Here is a 22,352-nt window from a genome sequence, read left to right as displayed (position 1 = left end):
TCCCGACCTCCCATATGCAAATTCAGCCTTATCATCTGTCACAACTTTATATACATAGCGCCGCAGGAACCCAATCTCGCCAACCATACTCTCGCCAACGTAAGGGCTTCTGCGACAATGACGGCCGGAGAACCTTCGCATACGGATAAAGACGGCGCCATTCCTCCACGCGAGACGTCCACCGAGCAACCAACAGCGGGCCTCGCGCCCGCCGGACTACGCCCTCTTTCCATCGCAAATACTATGTCAACAATAGGCGCCAAGAGAACCAATCCGGGCCCGGCTTCCTTGAGCAAGACAATAGCCGCATCACAAACTAAAGTTGCTATTCCGCGTCAACGGGTCGCCGCTGCCCCGCGCTATAATCGACGTGTGCCGCGTGCTTGTTCGTCTTGCAGGCAGCGCAAGACGAAATGCAGTGGTGATACTCCGATTTGTCGTCAGTGTCATGAGCTGAGGGCTACGTGTAGCTACCCGGATGGTTGGAGGGAGAAGACGAAAAAGTATGTATAAGTGTATCTGTGCTACGCAAGCAAATATGCTGACCAGCTGGTTACAGACAAGTTGAAGCCCTGTCGGAAAAAGCGCAAGAATATGAGAATCTGCTGAAGGAATTGAGGGGCATGGTTGAGTTTAGTGCCGCAGAGCGGATAAGAAGCTTGCTGGACAAGGTTTGTTCTTCTTTCGGGATACCGGAGTGTTGCTAATACTCGTAACTATAGTATGGCCCGGAGGTGGATGATTCGTCGCAATCCCAATCCCAATCTCAATCAGCAACCCCGCAAGATGACATTCCAGAAAACGATGAACCATCCTCGCCTTCGTCTATTGGGTCTCTTGAGGCCATTGATCGAGTGGAAGAGGATATCAATCGATCACCACATGCAAGAGCAACTGGTTATATGGGGAAAAACTCGGAAATCACCTGGATGCAACGGCTACAGAGAGAGGCAGACCAACGTGCTCAAGGTCTTCCCGGGAGTCTGGAGTTTGGCCAGGATCCCCAGACTGATAATGCAGTGGCTTTGCATGCGGTTAATTATCATCTTGACGACTTGGATATTTCCGTGCCTGAACCGGTACAGCTATATGCCATGCCTCCTCGAGAGGTCACGGATCATATGTTCGAGGTTTATTTAACCACTGTGCATCCGTTCTTCCCCATCATCAACAAACCTCTTTTCTCAGCACAGTACCGGACGTTCTTTGACAGCGCTGCTCGACCCGGCGACAAGTGGCTTGCTATATTGAACATGATATTCGCAATTGGGGCTAAACATGGCCATCTCATCGACGCACCATGGCGTGGGACCGAGAAGGACCATTTGATATACCTAACCAGAGCCAGGATTCTTAGTATGAACGGTGATGTCCTGTTCAGCCATCCTGATCTCCAACAAGTCCAGGTGGAGGGCTTGATTGCATTCTACCTTCTCGCTTCTGATCAAATCAACCGGTGGGTTAAGAACTTCCTTTCATTAACTAAATTGAGCCCGCCATAACACTTAATAGGGCGTGGAGAATCTCGGCCTTGGCAGTGCGGTCTGCAATCACACTTGGAATCAACATGAAAAGCAGCAGTCCAACCACACCTGATCTTTCGAAAGAAGCCCGTTACCGAGTCTGGTGGTGTCTGTACACATTTGAGCACCTACTCGGGATAATGACCGGTCGCTCAACTTGTATCCGGGACGGAGTGTGCACCTCGCCATTCCCGATTCCATTTGAAGAAGAACAGCTACAAATGCCCGAAGCCGTCGAAGTACTCACAGACGCGACACTACGAGACGAACGGATCAACAACGTCACGGCAAGTGCGCGTATCAGACAAATGCCGCTCCACCCGGTAAATGGTAAAGATGCTAGTCACCACACTCGAGCAAAAAACACTGAATGGATCAAAAACCTACCTATCAACTACGGGCTCTGTCATCTCTACTATTGCGACTTGACAGTCGTCGTGCAAGAAATCGTCAATAAAGTCTACTCAGTAGACTGCGTGATGGTGCCATGGGCACAGATCGAGCTCCGGATTAGTGAACTCAAGTCCCGAACCGACATCTGGAAATCCAGCCTTCCAACCGGGCTTGACTTCACACGCAAGGATGATAACGGACCAGATATTTATCGCTGCAAAATCAGCTTAGCGCTGCATTACTACAGTGCGCGAATCACACTAGGTCGCCCCTGTCTCTGCCGGCGCGACGCGCGCCGAAGGGGCGCGCACCCCTCCTTCAGTCACGAAATGGCAGTGATAACCCTGCACTCTGCACGGCATATGCTGGATCTAGTCCCAGATGAGCCAGATGCCATCCAGCTATACCGCATCGCTCCATGGTGGTGCATCCTCCACTACCTCATGCAAGCAGCGACCGTCCTCCTCCTCGAGCTCTCCTTCGGCACCGTCCACATGCCTGAAGAAGAAAGCAACTTCGTCGCCCTGTCCAAGAAGGCAATCCGTTGGCTCTTCGCCATGTCCGAGCAGAGCATTGCCTCCCGCCGCGCCTGGCAGCTCTGCGACCTCAGCCTCCGCAAACTGGCTCAGGGCATGAAGTACGACATCAGCGACATGCCTTCCTACCCATACACCCCAGAGCCTAAAAGCACTATCAGCCCGGAGCCGCTAGCTGGCCAGTCTGTATCTCAAGCCCATGGCGACTACTGGGGCTCGCAACTAGAACATCTCCCCGTGTCTGTTCCGGATGGACCGCCTCACGAAGACCACGACACCTCGACCGCGGACCTGATGACTTCGTTGACGGCCGAGGCCCAGGACTCGTACTTCCCTTATGATCCTATCTCAGGGGAGTTTATGCGCTCTTTCTTTCCTCATGCTAATGAGAATGAGAATGAGAATGATAATTGGGAACTTTGAATATTGCATACATTTATCGCCCATACTCACTTCACGGTTGTTTTGTGTATGAAAAAAAAGAAAAAACCTACAGAATAACATGTAAGAACATGAGGAGGGCATGCGAGCTCGCATCTCTCTATTTTTTTTCAACTTACTTGCCCACTTATTACATACCCCAATCCATCGCCCTATATCCAACACCGTCCCTATCCTCAGCAGTATACCTAGGAACCATTTTTAACATTCATCTCCCTATCCCTACCCCTATCCCTATCCCTATCTTACTCATTCCTTATTTTCTTCCTTACTGATATTCATCGCTTCTTGCATAAGGAACTGCTTGCTCTCTATTAGGAATTAGTGCAGTGAAGCACAGAAGAGCATCTCTCTTTTTTTCTCTCCATTTTATAAGCCTTTCCCCCTTTATCTACCACAAATATCTTTCTGCATTACAGATGTTTACAATGGGTTACGGATGCCTTGAAAGTGATATCTCATGATTGATATTAGTATTGCAACGACTTTGAGGGACCGGGGCTATGCCCGCTCTACAGCTGGACTTACAACGGGGGCTTGAAGATGTTGGGATTGCCATAAGACTAGAACTTTTGATACTAAATTCATTCACATTCATTTGTCAACTTACTCATTAATGCAATCAGCACATCGTAGAGTAAATATCCAATCCGAAGAACCGTCCTGGCTCAATTACACACACAGCCTTCTCAAGAGATCCAAGTGAGAAAAAAAATAGTATATACATTCGAGAATAGTTTTTACTTTGAAGATAAAAATACATGGCCAGGACCCATAAGCAAAGAATCAGCCTAGATCTTGGGATTATCATAAGGCCACTTCGGCTCCGGCTCCTCTGCCGGCGGCAAAGACTCCGCCAATTCCTTCGGCCAGTGAGATCTCATGAACGGATCGGATCGGTTGTACTTGATCCGCATCCTGACGGGCCTGCGCGTGGGGGAAGAAAAAACCCTTCGGAGCTGCATGCGGCGCATGTGGCCGGGGATCTCGATGTCGACTTGGTCTTCTGGGAGACCGAATTTCAGGAAGGTCTCGAGACAGAAGTCTAGGATGGACTCGAGCTCGGTTTGGGGCATCTTGCCGGACTTTAATTGATAGGGGTATTCCTTGCGGGAGATGGAGGGTGTATATGAAGCGGCGGGGTCGTAGATGAAGGAGGAGGAGGAGGGGGAGGAGGAGGAAGTGGTGTTATTCGGGTCGGTCTTGGTCTTGGATTTACTGGGACGGCAGTGGGGTTGTTCGTCAGTGGCTTGTTTCACGCACTCTGCATATTCTCGGACGGCACTTCGTGCGAGAATGCGGACGGTGTTGAGGTCTGCTATTGTGGCTTTGCTTCGGACATGGTTGACGTAATCTGCGTCCCAGCCTGGGGAACCGTGTGAATTGGCCCGTTCATCACTGAACAGCAGCCGGGCAACACCACCTGGAGATTGGAGCTGGCGCTTGGGAGATACCCAGTCGACACAGACTTTATCCCAGAGCTGCTTGCCGACGATAGCGCCCTGCGTTTCAACGACGGCAGCGAAGATCTCGTGGAAGGTGGCTGGGGGAATCAAAGTGGCCTTGTGGTGTCCGGTGATTTCCTTGGGTGGCTCCACTTGTTTGAGGATGTCCGGGAGAGGACCTGGGATGAGGGAGAGCACGCGGTGCATACGAGAGAGTGTTCGAAGCTGGAAGTTCCTGACTTTCTCACGAGTAGTATTAGCATGCCACTCGCCGCGGAAAATGCGGAGCAAAATGTCCGTGGCCTGATTCAGGTCTTCTGTGTCTGCCGGAGTCAAGGTGCCGGCGGATGTCTTATGTTTAACGGTGGCATCGAGCCGAATTATTGCACTTGCCAGTACGCCAATATTGATGTAACCCCAAGATTTAGCTCGGTGCTCGGTCAGGAAGTTGAGCATCAGCACCACGCGCTTCCAATCTTTTCGTGTGATACTGAAATTGATCAACGATTTGATGGTGTTCACAGAAAGAGGGATCGCGAGCGACGCGATGACACGCTCGCCAAGCTCGACATTAGCAGTGGCAGATGCAAATCGAAGGATAGATGGCGCCAGGGCCTGGTTCCCGTATGCACGTTGAGGGATGGCAGGGCCATCGATGTCATTTTCCAGGAGTAGTTGTTGGCCAAAATCAAACGCGTGGGTTGTAGTCGCCACGTCAAGGAGATTGGCAAAAGTGGGGCAAGACAACTGTGGAATAGACGATTGAGAGATATCATGAGGTTCAAAAGACTTGAAATCAAACAACAGAGAGGCTTCTTCGTCGCTGGCTTGGCTCACCCGTTCAAAAAACCTTTGGATGTGCTGTGCCTTGCTTGCATCGGAAATATTTTGAAGCCAAGCATACTCGTGGAAAAGCCGTCCGCTTTGCTTGTCCCGAGCGTAATAATTGAGATTGAACTCGATCAGGCCAGTCATAGCGGCCGATTCATCATAGAACTGCGCCCGCGTTTTCCCATCCAACACTTGTGCCAGGCTCAACTCGTTCCCTTCCCACGGAGGAACAACATTGTTCTGGGACCTTAGGAGATCCTCGAAGGCAACAGGATCAGAGGACGGTTTTAAACAGCCCGAGGCCAATATCCGTACAATGTGCCAATTGGTGAACCTGTTCGTTGGCCGAAGCTCCTCACGGGTGGACAAGGGAGGATCAATAAGTTTAGTCAGAGGGACTGATAAATTGGTGAGATCCTCAGGAAGATATCCACGATCTCCCATTCCGACATAGGCCTTGTTCGCCAAGCCGCTCCGCAGTGATGCGACCACTTCAGAGCTGATAGTTCGGAATCCAAGTCCATTGAATGGTTCTTTGTCCTGGCCCTTGAGTATTGGGGGTTTCTCATTTTGGCCTGGCCGACGCCATGATTGCTCGACACTGACATTAGTTTTTTGTACTGTAGCAAGGTCATTTATTAGAGGCGCCCAACTCTCAGCCTTCCATTCGATAAGCCGGGTCATTTGATGTACGAGTAGTGTGCCCGTTCTGCAAAACCCATGCTCCACACAACACCATAGAATGAGCTCAAGCCAAATCTCAGGACCTAGCTCTCGAATTCCCGGTGTGTAAGGAACGAAAGGTGACAGCTTCCCTGCATCAGCGGCTGCAGCAGCCACTGCGATTTCATGTTCATGCCACGCCGCGTCAGACAAAACGCTCATTATGGGACCGGACAAAAAATGGAGCCCTGGCGGGCGGAACACAATTTGGCTGGCATCTGGCTTCGGATATTGATAAACTCTATCGGAGATCATGCCTGCATGGTGTAAACGGGCAAGAGTTCGATATACGCAGGACATTGCATGCTTTGAATCATCTGACCGACTGCGTGTAGCATACAAAACCAAAGAGCCGAGGTTTGCGAGTACTTCAGCCAAAATTCTCTCTCCAAAGAATCTCGGTGCAGGTTCCACCGTCAGCGTATCAAGAGAAATGTTATCTGACGGAAGGGGTTCGAGACGAGACCATTTCCAAGGGGATGATGATTTTGTGCCTCCCGTGAGCTTGCTGAGAGAGACCTTCGAGGTAATGGGAGACACCAAGTTGGATGTTGATTCATCTCTGCGGCGCACACGATATGGTCTATTCCAATCAAGCCCAGCCGAAGGGTGTTTAGGAGGCATATGAGTAGCTAACAACTCATAGGTGTCTATCAGGCTGTTTAGAAGAGCCTGCACATTAGACCACTCATGGTGCGCAAATCCCAGATGCGCAATGAGTTGGAATTCAAAATGAATCCTTCCATCCCATAGACACCCTAGTAGAGCATGGGCCCGATCAAGCTCATGTTCGGATTCGCGGAGTGGTCGAAGCCGCCTAGGCTGGCCAGCAGGTTGGGCGACGTCTGGTGGTTTGGTAGTTTTTGGTGGAATACAATCCCTCAGCACTGGCATCCATTCCTCGATGTGTCTCTTCTGGTCATGCCGGAGGCGAGGGTGTTTGATTAAATTGTATCGACGTAGAAAAAGAACTTCATCTGGGAAATTAATCTCCCTTTGGTCATTGCGAGTTTTGCGGGTGTATTGCGTCCAAGTCGGCCGGGAGAAAGGAGACACAGATCGATATGGGATGAACGGTAGGCGTGAAGCAGTTGGCCTGCGACCGAATGGCAGGATGCGGCCGGGGCGCAAGCACCTGCTCATGGTACCGCAACGAGGCTCAAAGGCGGGTGTATAGGTTTCGCGATCTCGATGGGTACGGGATTGGCGTGATACATGTCGATTTCACAGGTACATAGCGGAATATTCACGAGATTCAATTGAACCCCATACCAACAGGGGCAAATGACGACCAAAGATGGGAGGTGAGGTAAATGTTGTTTCGAGAATTTTGGAGATCAGGAACTGCTGAGTCAGCACCGAGCTATGAGCCAATCGGAGGCCACAGAATGCGGAGTTCTTGACAATATAGACCCTACATTGGAACTATAAGGGGATTTTCTCCTCGGATATTCTGATTTGGATTAAATGATATGTAGAATCAGTATATTTCTGCTTAGTGAGCTCTGAGTCACGCGATATCCGATGCCTGAGCACTGAGGGCGCGACTGCTACGGATACGGCTATCTAAAGAACGCCATTACTATCAACATCTACCCACATTCTTACTGGTCGAGAGCCTTTATCCACTCCAAAGTTCTTCACGAAGCTTAGAAACGACTTCGATAAAGGTAGAAGAGAGCTGCTGTATAGTCGGCCAAGTTTATCTTGGATACCAAAGACTCAAGAGTGCTCGGGGAGATGAGGTTCATGAGTCCACCCATGAATTGACAAAGAATTTAGGAAGAGGTGCCACGGCATATTGGCATGAAAAATATCTCGCAAATTCGATACTGTTTGTGCTGTTTGTGCATGCCATGAAGTACAATGAAATGTTGCCATAGGGGCTTCGATCTAGGTTTCCGGGTCCGTTCCCAACACATGCATACAAGACCATCCGCTAAGGCTATCTGAGGTGGTAATAGCTTCTACTTTTCTAATTTTGTGATGGTTATGTTATGTGCTCACAACTTTACCGTTTTACTACTTATTCTACATAGCACTCGGGAAAAGACTCCAAGATAGCAACAATATCTTCTCTATGCTGATCCAGCAGCGACGAGAAACACAGTAATGATCTATCCCACATGCCATGCGAGCGGAACTGCAAAGCACAAAATCTAGTACAACATCTGACGGGCATGATGACGAGCAAAGTCTCCCTGCTCACCAGCAGGAAGGGCAGTCACGGTCGCGATAGGCAGAATGGTGAAGGAACCGCTAGAGGACTGGCTGCCTGAGAAGCCACCTGGGAATCCAAGGGGGGCACCGGTAGACTCGGGGAATCCAGAAGGCTCGACGGTAGGGGTACTGGAAGGAGCGCTGGTGGGCTTGGATCCATGACCGTGTCCTTCGTGGCCAGGTCCTTTACGACCAGGTCCGTGACCAGCTACTTGGCGATCAAAGGAAAATCCAGTAGGCCATCCAGTGGGCCATCCAGTCGGGGTGCCACTTGGAGTGCCAGTTGGGGTTCCGGGTGGGAAACCGCCAGGGAAGCCACCAGGAGGAGAACCGGTAGGGGTAGCAGCGGAGGTCTTGTCGGCGTGCTGGCGAGAAAATGTCAATAAAGAACGAGATCTATGAGGATCTATAGTGTAGATACTCACAGGCAACTTCCAGGCTACGGCAGACGGGGCCAAGAATAGGGCGGTAATGCCAAAGGTAGCAGTGAATTTCATGATAAAGTGTTGAGTTATTGGACAATTCAAAGTGAAAGTAGAAAATGAATGGATGCTACCGGTAGCAATGTAAAGAAAGACCTGAATTGAGAAGAATGAAGGTGCACAGCACTGTAGTTGAAAAGAAATCACCGAGAACAGGAAGGTCTAGCTGGTTATATACCCCTTGCGTTTCACTGTTGAGAGTCAAAATGATGGATTGAGCCGTTAAAAGGCCATCGAAAGACCGCCAAAAGAGTATGTGTTCCGCGAGAGGAGTGGGATCTGCAGGGGACCAGGTCTCATCCCATGGCGAAATAATTCAAGCAGGAGGGATCTTCATAGATACGAAAATAACCCTATCACCTGGAGTGTGTCATATTGCAGTGGAACCAGGAGCCACGGCACAGATGGTGGATGGAACGTATATTGTGCGGAGCAGGTTGTTTCAGACAAAAAAGACCTCGATAGAACGGGCGAATGATAGTTCTCCACCTTGTTCTGCACATCAGCTCCTGTCGATCACTTATGTATCTGATGAAGGAGGTGTGTCCTATTTAGATGGAGATTGGTGGAGCCCTAAAGGCGGCAAGCCCACGAAGGTCTAGAAACATATACTGAGCAACGTTGTATATTACTAGAAAGAATATAACTTGTGGGATTTCTTTTTCCTGAGAGTATTTTGTATGATCGCTCATTTGCGGATAATTATTGCTGTAATAAATCTGATGTGAACATGCCCAATCCTCATACTATGCTTTATTCCCTGTGTCTAGAATAAGTTATGTACTTCAGATTGTTTTTTTATAGAACACTTTATAGTTAACAAACTAGATTATGGAGGTACTTCTATAGTGCCATGCACTGGTCAAATCTTACATACTACGCGAATGATACCTAACTACATGTGGTCTAGGGCCTACACTTCAAAGCTTTTGTTGTAACTTATCCAATCCGTTGTGGCAGACCATCAAGATGTTCTCAATTCTGTGTAGAAAACTTTAAAAAGCCGTTTCCCTTCCCCTCTGAATGATCGACCAAGGCGGTAAAACTAAGGCAAAACCAAGAAAAGGCATTCACGGGTCCGCCGTGTACAACTAGAATATGAGGACATGCGAAAAGGAGAAATGACCGTCTTTCCACCTCGTAGTTACCTATCCTGGTCCGACTAGCACTATTAGTCATCATACTGCTCTTCCAAGGTTGGCTGTTTTGTCATTCATCTGGAACCTGGCCGACCAATGCCAACCATATCGGCCCGAAATCCGGTTTCTTGTGTCCCACCTCGAAAATGCTACCGTCCGGGTTAGGCGGATCATGCCCTGGACCCATAGTAGGGAAATAGCACAGTCCAACAGTGTACATTCGCCACGAGTCCCAGATAACAAGCCCCAGGCGGCGCCAGGGCCTGAAGTGGCTTAAGCCCAATGAACGGCGATCCGTTCGAGAGACCATCGCATTTGTCATTCGGAAGTACCTGACATGCATTGGTCCTCGCGAACGCCATTTTGGTGCAAGCAGCCACCGTGTCGATATTGTTGTTTCGTTATCGGGGGGTATGGGCGGCGGAGACCAGATGGGCATGGATTCACTAGAAGACAGACTGAAAGAGTGGAAGAAAGGAATTGGTGTTGCTTCGGGGAATTCCCAGGCAGCGTGGGAGGACTCGGGTCCCTCCGTGTCCATTATGAAGCACCGAGATCTTACTAGCTCCGCGGCGTAGTGCAGTAGGATGGGGTGAGGCCTAAGTCTGACAGAAGGGCGGCAATCGTCCAGATTGGCTCGTTGTCTCCGCCAGGTATTTCATTCCAGACACTGTATGCGTCTAGGTCCCAAATTGATTGTGTAGGCCAATTCCAGCTTTCTGTTGCAGCTTTGCGAAAGGCCGAATAGTGTTGGAGATGAAAGAAGGAACAGTATGTGCGGTATTCTTCAATCCATGAGAAGGGCTTCCGCGCTTTTTCTGCGCGCTCAGGTCCGCTCAGAGATCCGACTGGTATCTCACTGAGGGTAGAGACAAAATTCTGCTGCATAAGCGATAGGCAAGCACAGGCAAGGCGCTGTATTTCGGCAGCTAGGTGGATGATGCCGAGTGATGCCCTGTAATCCAGATTTGGCGTGCCCTCATATACTTGTTGGCTGTGCGCAAAATCCGTGTAATGCGAGGTATGAACAAGGCTGATGTTGTAGCATAGTCTCTGTATCTCCGGGAAACTGGTAATAGGGTTTGCCAGTAAGAGGGCATGTATAATGGAGGGTTGAGCCCGGAAGACAGCGTGGACTTGAGAGGATACGGATATGAGGTTTTCTATAGCGGCAAAATCGGCGATATGAGTGAGGATTTGTTGGTTCAGTTCTGCAGGTAGTTGAGTGAATGGGTCCATGGTGGAGGAAATACTGGCAGTGAAGTGTGTGAAGATGAGAAAGACAAAATTGGGAGGTAGTTCCTTAAGTACTACACACCTACCCTGTGTCTCCGCCAAGCCCGGGCTAATTCTCAACTACGCACTATAAGGCACTGTAGAACACTTGATATCGTACTTGATTGTTTGAAGACATTAAATTACTAGCGCAAAAGGACCACCGGGATAAAATGGAAAGACCAGTCAACGCTCGTTTGTGAGTATGCATTTGTTCACACCACAACTGCTTCATTCCCGTCATGCGCCCTTATAATTGCCAATATAAAATAGAAGATGCTTTTCGACGAATCCACTCTTGTTTGTGGTCTTAAACACGCGCACCTGGGTTGGAACTTTCACTCCCAGCTCGGGTTTATGCTGGATAAGCATATATGCGACCCCAACCCCGTTTGGAGTCCGTAGAAGTGCCTTGCTTTCGTCACTTTCCATGCTAAAGGTCGTGCCTGGCCATTCTTTAGCAACATTCCCCGTGGCCTCATTGATGATCTTCAAGGTATCCTCATTCTGGACATCCTTCCGAATAAAGTACTTGAGGTTCTTGATCTTGTTACTCCCCGCGGCCAATTTCTGCCATTGAAGAAAATAAACGTCCGATAGCTTATACGGCGAGGGCCGGGGACTATCTTGATTTCGGACAGGGCTTTCGTTGTTTTCTGCAGAGATGTACCCGGCCTGCACACTCATACTCCCCATATAGAACCCATCGCTCGGCTGTATGAACCAATCAGTCTCCCGGCCTCGGCAAAGATCAAGCACTTACAATTTCTCGTCCACCTTTGTAGTCAAAGGACTTATCCTGATTCCAGAAAAATCCTATCAATCCCCTTTTCCCCACTTCCGTCGGAAGTTTCAAAGCCTTGAGCTCCGCAGCCATGGCCCCAGCTGTTGTCGTCAACCCGCTTTCACTTAGTTTGTACACTCCCTCGGACCAGTTTTCTTCCAGTTGCTCTTCTGTGGCATCTGAACGCTTGGCAGTCTGAGCGTATAGATAGCATAATAATTCGTTCTCGGCCTTTCTTGCACCGTCAGCCACGTCCACAGGGGGAGCGCGCTTGGATAGGTAATGAAGTTCATTTTCTGAGTGCAGATAGTTCCGGGAAGAGAGAGTCGCATTATGCAGTAGATAAGGCTCATCGTGCGAGGAGGAATAATATGCATGACCAGCAGGGCTGCCCTGGCAGAGGCAAAAGAGGGCAAGTCCAAAGAGAATGCCGATGGTCCAACGGAGGGCCAGGATATTGGGTGCCATAGTTATGGAAATAATGGCCAGTTCCTCGAACAAAGCAGCACTTGGAGATAAGGCACTATATTAACGAAACTAAAGTTGCACCAACATCTAGACGAAGGCTTCTCTGGCTATATTGGGAACAGGAATGATAATTTGGTCCTCCAAATCCTAAGCCCCGTTACTGCGCACTGGAAATTAATATCACCTGCTAGTCTCTGGCCTCTTACAAATTCAGCTAGCTGCGTCCAGTATCTACCACGAGATATCACAGATTCATTTGTACAACATACCCCGTATCTGGCTACTAGAGATCACTAGTATGTTTCATTGCGACAGGGTCAATGCAGCGCAAGCAATAGTATCGGGAGATATTGTAGGCCTGTGGAGCGACATGGTATTGCTAAAGGCATTTAGAATGTCCGCGTAGTAGTAACACATAGTAGAGTGAGGGCCGGGGGCTTCAGACGTCGAGTTCGAACTTCGGGGGATACCTCCAGTATGTTGTAGGAGCACGAAGAGAACATCCGTTCGTTCCGTTTGGACCATGAAAATAATCCGTAGCAAGTTGAGGATCTACAATCACAGGTCTGGCCCCTATAGGCAATCCTACGGAGCCGTCCAGTTTCTTAGCCCTATCCACGTCGCACACTAGAGAGTCGTGATGCTACCTCGGGTATAGTAGGGGACCCGCGAGCTGACCGTGGCTCTGTTCTTATTGCAATAGCCTATTTAGTAGAGGAACCGAGGTAGACTAGCAGGTATTGCTATCTTAGAGACGTTCAGCCAAGAGAAACATTAGAAATCCGTGTATTATTTTTACTCGGCATGCCAAGCCCGCTACCTGCATATGCCAAGCAATCTTTGCTTCCGCCTTCATAAAGTCTAAATACCACGCTAGTCTATATTTGGCTGTTGTAGAGCGGAAGAGCGCTTTCTTAGTTTAACGTCTCTTAAATGCCTCTGAGATGAAACAGCCGCTGCAGCGATCATGGGTCTAAAGGTGGAGAAGCTAGGAAATTCCCTCGTTCTACAGCATTAGCGGCCATTAGGCTAAATTCACCATGTAAACGGAAAAAAATGTGAAGCCAATTGTATATCCATCACTCGATTAGCAAGATTATCAGAGCCTAAAGTTCTATGTGTGCGTCGCCACGAAAAAGAAGCAGGGACAAATACACCGTTATGTAGACTCCTCTGTACTTCACAAGATAAAATAAAACTCATCCGCCAGGAAAGAAGGTGGGATCCATTGCAATAATTTCTTTTCTTCTTCCTTCCCGAGGTCGAAGGTTGCATTACCCGGTCCTTACCTTTACACTTTGTCATCCAAAGGGAAAGCCCTAGAGGGCAACATGCCTTCGTCATTGTTTTCTGCTGGCTTTATTGTGCAGGCATTGGCACTACTTGCGGCCTTGCCCTATGCTAGTGCAGGCCCTTCTGATGATGTTTGGTCTCTACTATTGAGCCCCTGCCCTAGGGACTGTAGTGAAACCTCCTCACCCGCAGAATGGGCTGTATATAACAGCCTATATCAACTATCTACTTGCAACCAAACAACCCGCGTTGCATTTTCCTTGTACAATCCTTCATCTGGTATTCGGGCCTGTTCCACGTCCACAGGCGTCCTGCCCGTTAAGGCTGCGATAACCGATATTCTTAGCAAGGAATTTGCAGCCGAGAAAGTGACGCTCGAGATTGGCTGGTGGGATACTCAGACTGCTTCCAGCCCTGCAGGCGTGAGGTCTGCCGTGGAGGACGTAAGAAAGGCCCTTCTAACCTCGGAAAACAACGCATCCACAACGGCTTTCAGCTATTCCGGAAATTCACTTGTTGGTTTATATGCTGGACAGGGAATCTTGCACTCTGATGTCGCCACGATAGCGTTACAGCATTTCTCACAGTATCTCGAAACTCGGGATACCATTGGACGAGTCGTCCTGCAGTCCTGTGGCGTTAACTCCAACAAAGGACTCGGTATTGTTGTTGACGCAACCGCTGATCTGGCTACTGTTCAAAGAATTATGCGGGACTGGAATGAGGCCAAATGTCAGAAAGAGTTTGATGGTAGTAAGATCATGTCGAAGACTGATCTGCGGATGAGGATACCCACTCATCTGGCCAACTTCACCACCGCAACCTCCAATCATGTCGCTCGCCGAAATAGACATTCTTCTCACGCTAAACATTTACAACATCGGCGCACGACTTGCAATACTATTCAAGTCGTGGGGGGCGACTCCTGTGTATCTCTTGCAAAGGAGTGCGGTATAACCCCTGCAAAATTCACATAGTATAATTCTGATACGAAACTGTGTTCTTCATTGCAGATTGGCCAACATGTATGTTGTTCTGCCGGTGATCTCCCTGACTTGAGGCCCATGCCAAAGCCTGATGGCACATGCGCTTCTATCCTTGTTCAGGCTGGTGATTATTGCTCTGCAATAGCAATTGCCAACAGTATTACTATCCAAAACTTGGAGGACTTCAATAAGAAGACTTGGGGATGGATAGGTTGCGATTTCCTTCAAGCGCAGCAGCGAATCCGCCTCAGCAAGGGTGATCCTCCCATGCCTGCAATTGTTGACAATGCTGTTTGTGGCCCGCAGGTCCCTGGGACAAAACGTCCTACTGATGGGACGAACATTGCTGATCTTAATCCTTGCCCGCTCAAAACATGTTGCAATATCTGGGGCCAGTGTGGAATAACGGATGACTTCTGCACCATTACCAAATCACCAACTGGAGCACCCGGTACAGCAAAAAAGGGGACAAACGGCTGTATATCCCACTGCGGGACTGATATCATCAAAGACGGCTCTCCTCCGGATAAATCATCACTATTGGCTATTTCGAGGCATGGAACTTTCAGCGTGACTGTCTGCACATGGACATTACCGACTTTGATACTTCAGTATATAGCCATCTTCACTTTGCCTTTGCAGAAGTCAGCGACGACTATAACGTAAATATCTCTATGGTCCAAGAACAATTTGACAAGTTAAAGGACCTGAGCTCGGTGCACTGTGTTCTATCCCTTGGCGGATGGTCTTTCTCGACGGGGGCGGACTTGTTCCCTATCTTCCGCGAAGGCGTGACAGATGCGAACCGGGAGCTTTTCGCAACCAATGTTGCTAATTTCATTGTTCATCATGATCTGGAAGGTGTGGACTTTGACTGGGAGTATCCTGGGGCTCCAGACATTCCTGGTATTCCTCCTGGTGATAAGGGTGATAGAGATCTATACCTGGAGTTCCTGAAGTTGGTCCGCGACAAGCTGCTATCTGAGAGGACCTTGGCAATTGCAGCACCCGCCTCTTTCTGGTATCTGAAAGGCTTCCCTATTGCCAAGATCTCAGAGGTTATTGACTATATTGTCTACATGAGCTACGACTTGCACGGACAATGGGATTACGACCACAAATATGCTATTCTTGGATGTCCCGAGGGTGACTGTCTGCGCTCCCATGTCAATCTTACAGAAACGATAAGCGCCCTGTCAATGGTAACTAAAGCTGGCATTCCATCTTCGAATGTTATTTTTAGACTGTCTAGTTACGGGCGGTCTTTCAAGATGGCTAAAGAAGGCTGTACCGGACCTATGTGCAGATATGAGGGCCCGGCATCTGGCGCACAACCTGGAAAATGCACCAAAACAGCAGGATATATATCTGATGCAGAAATCAATGAGATCCTACAGGAATATGACACAGCTAAAACAAGCTACGATCAAAGTAGCGACAGCAATACCCTGGTGTACAACTCCACGCAATGGGTGGCCTACATGGACGATAACACCCGATTCAGCCGGACCGACTACTATGAGAGCCTCAATATGGGCGGTACAACAGACTGGGCCGTTGACCTGCAGTCATTTGCATATAGCTCAGGTGGTCGCCCCGGGGCCGGCGGTTCTGGTTCTGGTTCTAATTCTGGCTCATTCAACCAATCCATTGCCATCATCGGCTCGAGTATCTGGAAGGGAGACAGCCATGCGGCGACATGCCGCGCGCCCTGCGTGCTTGTGCTCCCCAATTTCCCGCTTTCATCTACGTCCGTTTTCACTCGTCCACCGTATGTCACCACACTGGATGTCGCTTGGCCAACTACCACGACGGTGACGAGTAATGGCATAGCCATTACGACCACAACCCTTACACACATCCTACAGGAAACTACTCTTCAGGCTCCCCCTAGTAGGTCTTACCCTTTTCCATGTCTGTCTTTTTTCTTGGATAGCGTCTAATGATTCTTTAGTCACTGTATCCTCTATCCCGATAGCTAATATCAATGTCACTATCCCGCTCGGCAAAGACGACAATATCACTCTCACGCCGAAGGCGCGATTCCCTGCGCAGACCTTCACGATCATAAATGATCCCAATCCGTTGAAGCAGACTGGCGTCACGCATCCGCCGGTCACTAGAAGTGTCACTCTGCCTCCCTGGCCTCAGGCCACCGTCGTCTATTACGGTGATGATGGTCAAGATAGCAACGGCGACAAAAACGACGACAACAACGGTAACGACGGCAACGGCGACAAAAACGACGACAACAACGGTAACGACGGCAACGGCGACAACAACCACGGCGGCAACAATAACGGCAACAACAACAACGGCGGTAACAACAATGGCGGCAGCGGTGGCGGCGGCAACAACGACATTCATTTACCCAAGATTCCCAAAATCACTCTTTCCGAAGGCCCCGAAGGACCTGAATGTCCTCCGGAGGAAGACTGCGATGGTGGCTGTGTATTATTTTGTCACTGCTTCATATGTCCCGGCGGAGGTGTGAGCGGGAGCGGCGGCGGCGATGGCGGATTCCCAGACCCCAGCGATCCGGTTCCCCCTCCCCGCAATCCAACAAGCAACAATAAGGGCCCAAGAAAGAGCTGCAGCAAGTCTTCCACAGTAACAGACTACTGGGTGTCGTGCGAGAGCAAGGGGCCGACGTCAACCTCGTGCACTACAACAAGTAGCATGCTGCACGTCGGCTGCGACGTGTCAGCCAGCACAACCACCACCAGGGCTAACGTCTGCCACCTGATAGACAGGGATGAGGACCAGGGAGACAACAGTAAGAACAGACCTAGCGACAATCCCGATCCAAAGCCAACTTCCACCACTTCCACCACTTCCAGAACCACCTCAACATCCCCAGCCACTTCAATAGCCACAGGAAAACCCGTCCCATCGGGCCTGCCTCCTCCCGCGACGACATCCAATTTGTCATCTTCGATTCCAACAGGAAAACAGGCGACGGCTCAACATGGCATTGGGCCGGATACCTCCTCCCCAGCCTTGGCTACGACGACGAGGACGTCTGCAACGAGAAGTACGAAGTCATCTCAGACCCCCACGTCGAAGATAACCAAGCTTGGCCTTTCTCCATGGGCCCCTTTAATGCTCCAGGTTTAGATTACTGCTTCTTCCACAAATTCGCGGACCCCCCGGTAACCCGGGCTTTATCTCCTGTACCAACCATGCCTATCTGACGTGGTGCATAGGGCTTGACGGTAAACATGCGGCGAGGAAGCCGGCGCATACATGTACCGGGAGTGGCGGAGAGAAGACCGAGTTCTAGCTTCAGGCTTGGTGCAGTTTGAAGGGGTAGAAATAGCTAGTTGCCGCCATTATGCAGATGGCCTAGTTTCAGCTAGGGTACCGGACTTTGCATACCAATACCTAGTAAGTGGGAGAAGTAGAAGAATGGAAAATGAGACGAAGGGAGGACGAGCGGCGAAGACGGGGTCTTTTGTGTTAAAAGGCATATTACAAAAAAAAAAAAGCAAGAAAGAAACTCATACCAAAAGAATATATGCAATGCGCGTCCTGAACTGATCCCGGGGTATTGTACATGAAACCAACACAATTAAATTGAACGCCAAATCGTCAAATCGTCAAGTGACTTCAAAGCTCCTCAAGAACTTCTTCTTCGCCAAGCTCTTGTTCCACTTCGTCGACGACAAAGCTCTCGTAGTCTTCAAGACCTTTTTGAACATGTACTTTGAAGCGAATCACGTCATTAAGCATCGTTTCGACGTTAGTGTGCAACTCCTCTCGGAGGGAATTTGCCCGAAGCGTCAGTTGTTCGTATTCGATATTGGTGTTCATCTCGCGCTGCTCCATCAATTGTACACTGTCGCTGAGCGTAGCGCGCATCTTCGCCAATTCCTTCTCCATTTTCTCAATTTGGGCATCGGAGGCCAGCTTCTGAGTCGTCGTGATTTCTTTTGTTCGTTCAAACTCTTCCTCTGCTGCCCGGCGTCGATGCTCCAAGGCCTCGACCTCGCTCCGTTTCTCATCCATTGCCTCTTTAATGTTGTCGAGTAGATTGCGACGGTCAAGGTCATCATCGATCCCTTGCTTCCGTCGTTCATTGATCTCTTTCCGGAGTGATTGCAGGCTGTTTCTGACAGAGCCTCGTAGATCCAAATTGAGCAAATGCGCCGGGTGGTAGCCAGTGAAAGGCTCCGCCAATAAGCGATCACCCTCGGGAGAGATTCGGTTGGCAGGGCCACCAATCTGGCTCGCAGAGAAATTGCTCTCATTAATATTCAGGGTCAGCTCATAATCTTGGCCCTTGGCGTTCTCAGCAGCTGCGGGGATCAAGCTAGTCTGGTAGCCAAGAGTATTATAAGCCTTCACGATCTGTTCCAGATCTTCCAGTTTCTGGCTAGCTTCCGCCTCCTTCTCCATGACACGGACATGCGCCTCTTCGAGGCGAGCCACGGTATCTTCGAGATTCTTCTGCAGACGTTCTCGCTCCGAGTTCATGCGGTCGATATCCTGAATAGTGATGCCTTGGCGATCAACACTTGCCTGGAGTTCGGAACGCTCAGATTCAGTGGCCTGGAGATCGGTATCAGTTTTCTCGATCTCCGTGTCGAGGAATTTGATGCGAGTCTCGTATTTTTCGATTTTGCCTTTGACGTTTTGATTATAATCCTCAAATTTCCTCTTGTCATCCTCCAAGATGCGGAAGTGTTTATCCAACTTGGCAATGTCGGGAGCACTCTTCTCCACTTCTTCGATTTGGTCACGAAGAGCCCGGTTCTCCGCCTCTAGTGCCTCCATTTCCTGCACGTACCGTTCATTGCCAAGAGCAAATTCTCGCGACATGTTTTCAACGTGCGGGATCAACCGCTTCTCGGCGGTGTCATCATCCTCGTCTTCACCACCCTGTAACCAATCGTGATATGCTTGAGTGAGGAACCGGAAAATAATGCGATCACCGGTGACATCGACACCCGCCTCGGCGCAGGCATCATCATACTCGCCTGACTGATAGCGATCCATCATCTGTGCCAATTGCATCAACCAATGTAGCATTCCGAGGAAGGTCGACCAGTTCTGGCCACCAACGGCTGCGATTTGTGACTTCGTAATGCCTTTCTCATATGGGTATCTTAGCTGTTTTAGGATTGGCGGTACTTCGGAGTCCATCGCTTTCTGGAACTTGTATCCTGGATCGATCCGATGATATAGCCACTGGAAGATAAGGTTGAAATCCTTCTGGGTCGGTGAACGAAGAGTGTTCTGGCCCAAGGAATGTTTCATTTCCAACTCAAACCCATGAATAGTCAAATACTCCAACAATTCCTGGCCAATCCGTGCCTGGAAAGATCGGTCTCTGAGAGGGCGCGGGTCTCTGGGAACCCCAGCCACGTTGGGAACTTGAGTGAAGAACGATTGATGTCCCATCGGCCCTCCTCCCGTGGATGGTCGCGAAAACACACTACTTCTGCGCTGTGGGTTTTGAGGTGGTGCAGGAATGGAGGAAAGAGACCCTGGCGCGTAGCTCTGCCGACTGGCACTGGCTCCATTGAACATGTTACTTGACACTGATCGACGAACAGATGAGAGACCGACATCAGCGCCATATGGTCCACCAATTGACATGCGTGTAAAATTTGGCTGCTGTGGGCGACTAGTGGAGCCCATCAATGAACTTCGGTGGTTCTGAGAGCTGAACGGGGGGTTTTGGAATCCGATAGAGCTTGCGCGCTTCAGTGCCGATTGCGGTTGGGGGATGGCGGAGAAATTGTGTACACTCCCGAGAGTCTTGATCGCAATATAAATTAGCCTCAAGTCTTGCGCTAGATAGGGGGGATCTATACCTCTCGGGGGCGCTTAATACTGAAAAGCCCAGTATCTTGCGACATGGTGATAAACAAGCCGCGAAGGCGGCGATAAACAAGGCGATTCTTTTGACAAGTTTTTTTTTGGATTTTGTTGAATATTGACAAATATCCAACGTCCAAGTGGATTCACCACAAAATCCAAGAGGAGGGGTTTAATCTGTTGTTTGGCAGGCACGAGGCGGGATTTGGGCCGGCGATGTAAACAAATGCGTGCCGCTTCTAAATGAGGTAGGCGGTGTGTAGACACAGGAAAAACAGTTTGGCCGATGATCACGAGACTCTCGTCTGGGGGAAGTCTTGGCATTGGCGCGAGTTCCGAGGTCCAAATGGCGATTGCCGATGTGAGCGTCGCATCTCTCCCTAATTCATCTTTTCTGCACTTGACTGGCAGTCTATATCATTCATAATGGCTCCACGCGAGGAGCTGATTGCCTCAGCTGTAAGTTGTCTAGTGACACAATGTCTAATTACCATCGTTCGGGGCCACAGCTAACTCATGCGTCCGCTAGATTACCTGTATGGACTACGAGGCACACAACTTGATGTGTAATGATAGCTGACTTTATCTAGTCCTCCAGGATCCGTCCGTTGCATCCTCGCCCATTGAAAAGAGAGTCTCATTTCTCCAATCTAAGAACTTGACTCAAGAGGAAGTGGACATCGCCTTATCGCGAGTGGGCGAAGACCCGTCTGCCGCGGCCGCAGCTACAGCTTCGGCATCATCCCCGGCGCCTAGCTACTCTTCACAGCCAGTTCCTTACCGGCCACCACAGCCCCCCCCAAGGATATGGCTATCCTCCATATAATCAATGGCAGCCGCCTCCTGAGTACGTTTGACTATCGATTGTCGCATGGTGTTCGAGACTAATCACATGAAAAGGCCACCCAAGAGAGATTGGCGTGACTGGTTTATTATGGCAACAGTGGTGGGTGGGGTTGGTTACGGGTTGTATACTGTCACAAAGGTATCCAGTGGTCCCCTCTCTTAAATTAATAGCGCTGATCAATCTATCCAGCGATATATCGCACCCTTGATCGCCCCACCGACTCCTCCGCAGTTGGAACAAGATAAAGAAAACATTGACGAGCAGTTCTCACGTGCATTTACTCTGATTGAACAATTATCCACCGACACTGCTGCATTGAAGACCGCCGAGGAAGCCCGTACCGAGCGCTTGGATAGGGCTCTCAAGGACGTAGAGAGTCTCGTTGCTGATTTGAAGAACTCATCTCGCCGAAGAGATGATGAGACTCGTCGCATTAGTGACGAGGTGAAGTCATTGAAGGATGCCATTCCCAAGGCCCTTGAGGGTGCCCGGGAAGGCAATGAGAACCGACTGAAGGAGCTCGGAACCGAGCTCAAGAGCTTGAAGACCCTTCTGGGCAACCGACTTGGTGGTGGCGGAGCTACTCCTGTTGCTGGCAGGACCCTTGGATCTACTCCATTCCCTAGCACTCGCCCGGCACCGGAAGAGACCCCCGCCACTTCCACTCCTGCTGCCACCAACGGTTTGGCTGCTACTGTGACTCCAGCCGAACAGGAGCCAACTCAGGCAGCTGCCCCAGCAAGCACAATCCAGAGCCCCAACCCCCTCTCGCAGCTTGGTCGGTCTGCCGCCTCCATCCCGGCATGGCAAATGGCTGCGGCCAACCGGTCTAAGGCCACTTCGCACTCGAGTGCACCTGCCACACCTGCTGAAAACACCGCTAGCCCGAGCCTGGAGCAGAGCGCTCCTACCAGCTAAAGTTGAACTGGGTTTGCTAAATTATTGAATGCTGTATACCTCTCGGCCTAGTGTATTTATCACAATGAAGGGTTTTCCTTGGATGAGATGGTTGCTCCGCAGTATAGCATTTTTTATTTCCATATGAATTTGTAGTCGAAATCAACGAAATTGAGATGAAGAACCTTAGAATGCGCTAGAATCGAAAACCCGGGGACTGGCCGAACCGATAAGGCGACCTGTCTT

General features: G+C 49.8%; 10 protein-coding genes across 10 annotated transcripts; 4 read left to right on the top strand and 6 right to left on the bottom strand.

Annotated features, from left to right (window-relative positions):
- Nucleotides 1–117: 117 nt before the first annotated feature.
- On the top strand, nt 118–2,875 carry N7518_000934 (Zn(II)2Cys6 transcription factor; the record flags this gene model as incomplete). Its single annotated transcript, XM_057181862.1, has 4 exons — nt 118–503; nt 560–671; nt 723–1,456; nt 1,513–2,875. 4 exons carry the CDS (start codon nt 118–120, stop codon nt 2,873–2,875), a joined length of 2,595 nt encoding a protein of 864 aa, XP_057047212.1.
- An 809-nt stretch (nt 2,876–3,684) lies between these two features.
- N7518_000933 (uncharacterized protein) lies at nt 3,685–7,035 on the bottom strand (the record flags this gene model as incomplete). The annotated part of the gene is made up of 1 exon (XM_057181861.1): nt 3,685–7,035. One exon carries the CDS (start codon nt 7,033–7,035, stop codon nt 3,685–3,687), a length of 3,351 nt encoding a protein of 1,116 aa, XP_057047211.1.
- Nucleotides 7,036–8,051: 1,016 nt separating this feature from the next.
- On the bottom strand, nt 8,052–8,609 carry N7518_000932 (uncharacterized protein; the record flags this gene model as incomplete). The annotated part of the gene is made up of 2 exons (XM_057181860.1): nt 8,052–8,477; nt 8,538–8,609. 2 exons carry the CDS (start codon nt 8,607–8,609, stop codon nt 8,052–8,054), a joined length of 498 nt encoding a protein of 165 aa, XP_057047210.1.
- Nucleotides 8,610–9,803: 1,194 nt separating this feature from the next.
- On the bottom strand, nt 9,804–10,274 carry N7518_000931 (uncharacterized protein; the record flags this gene model as incomplete). The annotated part of the gene is made up of 1 exon (XM_057181859.1): nt 9,804–10,274. The coding sequence occupies one exon, from the start codon at nt 10,272–10,274 to the stop codon at nt 9,804–9,806; it is 471 nt and encodes a 156-aa protein (XP_057047209.1).
- A 20-nt stretch (nt 10,275–10,294) lies between these two features.
- Nucleotides 10,295–10,972, bottom strand: N7518_000930 (uncharacterized protein; the record flags this gene model as incomplete). Its single annotated transcript, XM_057181858.1, has 1 exon — nt 10,295–10,972. One exon carries the CDS (start codon nt 10,970–10,972, stop codon nt 10,295–10,297), a length of 678 nt encoding a protein of 225 aa, XP_057047208.1.
- A 276-nt stretch (nt 10,973–11,248) lies between these two features.
- N7518_000929 (uncharacterized protein) lies at nt 11,249–12,260 on the bottom strand (the record flags this gene model as incomplete). The annotated part of the gene is made up of 2 exons (XM_057181857.1): nt 11,249–11,722; nt 11,772–12,260. The coding sequence occupies 2 exons, from the start codon at nt 12,258–12,260 to the stop codon at nt 11,249–11,251; spliced, it is 963 nt and encodes a 320-aa protein (XP_057047207.1).
- A 1,331-nt stretch (nt 12,261–13,591) lies between these two features.
- Nucleotides 13,592–14,530, top strand: N7518_000928 (uncharacterized protein; the record flags this gene model as incomplete). The annotated part of the gene is made up of 1 exon (XM_057181856.1): nt 13,592–14,530. The coding sequence occupies one exon, from the start codon at nt 13,592–13,594 to the stop codon at nt 14,528–14,530; it is 939 nt and encodes a 312-aa protein (XP_057047206.1).
- Nucleotides 14,531–15,213: 683 nt separating this feature from the next.
- On the top strand, nt 15,214–17,656 carry N7518_000927 (uncharacterized protein; the record flags this gene model as incomplete). Its single annotated transcript, XM_057181855.1, has 2 exons — nt 15,214–16,432; nt 16,494–17,656. 2 exons carry the CDS (start codon nt 15,214–15,216, stop codon nt 17,654–17,656), a joined length of 2,382 nt encoding a protein of 793 aa, XP_057047205.1.
- A 492-nt stretch (nt 17,657–18,148) lies between these two features.
- On the bottom strand, nt 18,149–20,403 carry N7518_000926 (kinetochore-associated Ndc80 complex subunit NDC80; the record flags this gene model as incomplete). Its single annotated transcript, XM_057181854.1, has 2 exons — nt 18,149–20,302; nt 20,359–20,403. 2 exons carry the CDS (start codon nt 20,401–20,403, stop codon nt 18,149–18,151), a joined length of 2,199 nt encoding a protein of 732 aa, XP_057047204.1.
- Nucleotides 20,404–20,788: 385 nt separating this feature from the next.
- On the top strand, nt 20,789–22,127 carry pex14 (putative peroxisomal membrane anchor protein (Pex14); the record flags this gene model as incomplete). Its single annotated transcript, XM_057181853.1, has 6 exons — nt 20,789–20,821; nt 20,892–20,898; nt 20,953–21,070; nt 21,132–21,209; nt 21,263–21,347; nt 21,399–22,127. 6 exons carry the CDS (start codon nt 20,789–20,791, stop codon nt 22,125–22,127), a joined length of 1,050 nt encoding a protein of 349 aa, XP_057047203.1.
- Nucleotides 22,128–22,352: the final 225 nt, after the last annotated feature.

Source organism: Penicillium psychrosexuale, assembly GCF_028828465.1.
Source record: "Penicillium psychrosexuale strain IBT 29551 chromosome Unknown utg000001l, whole genome shotgun sequence".
Lineage (NCBI taxonomy): Eukaryota > Fungi > Ascomycota > Eurotiomycetes > Eurotiales > Aspergillaceae > Penicillium > Penicillium psychrosexuale.
This window is presented reverse-complemented; position numbering and strand designations above follow the sequence as displayed.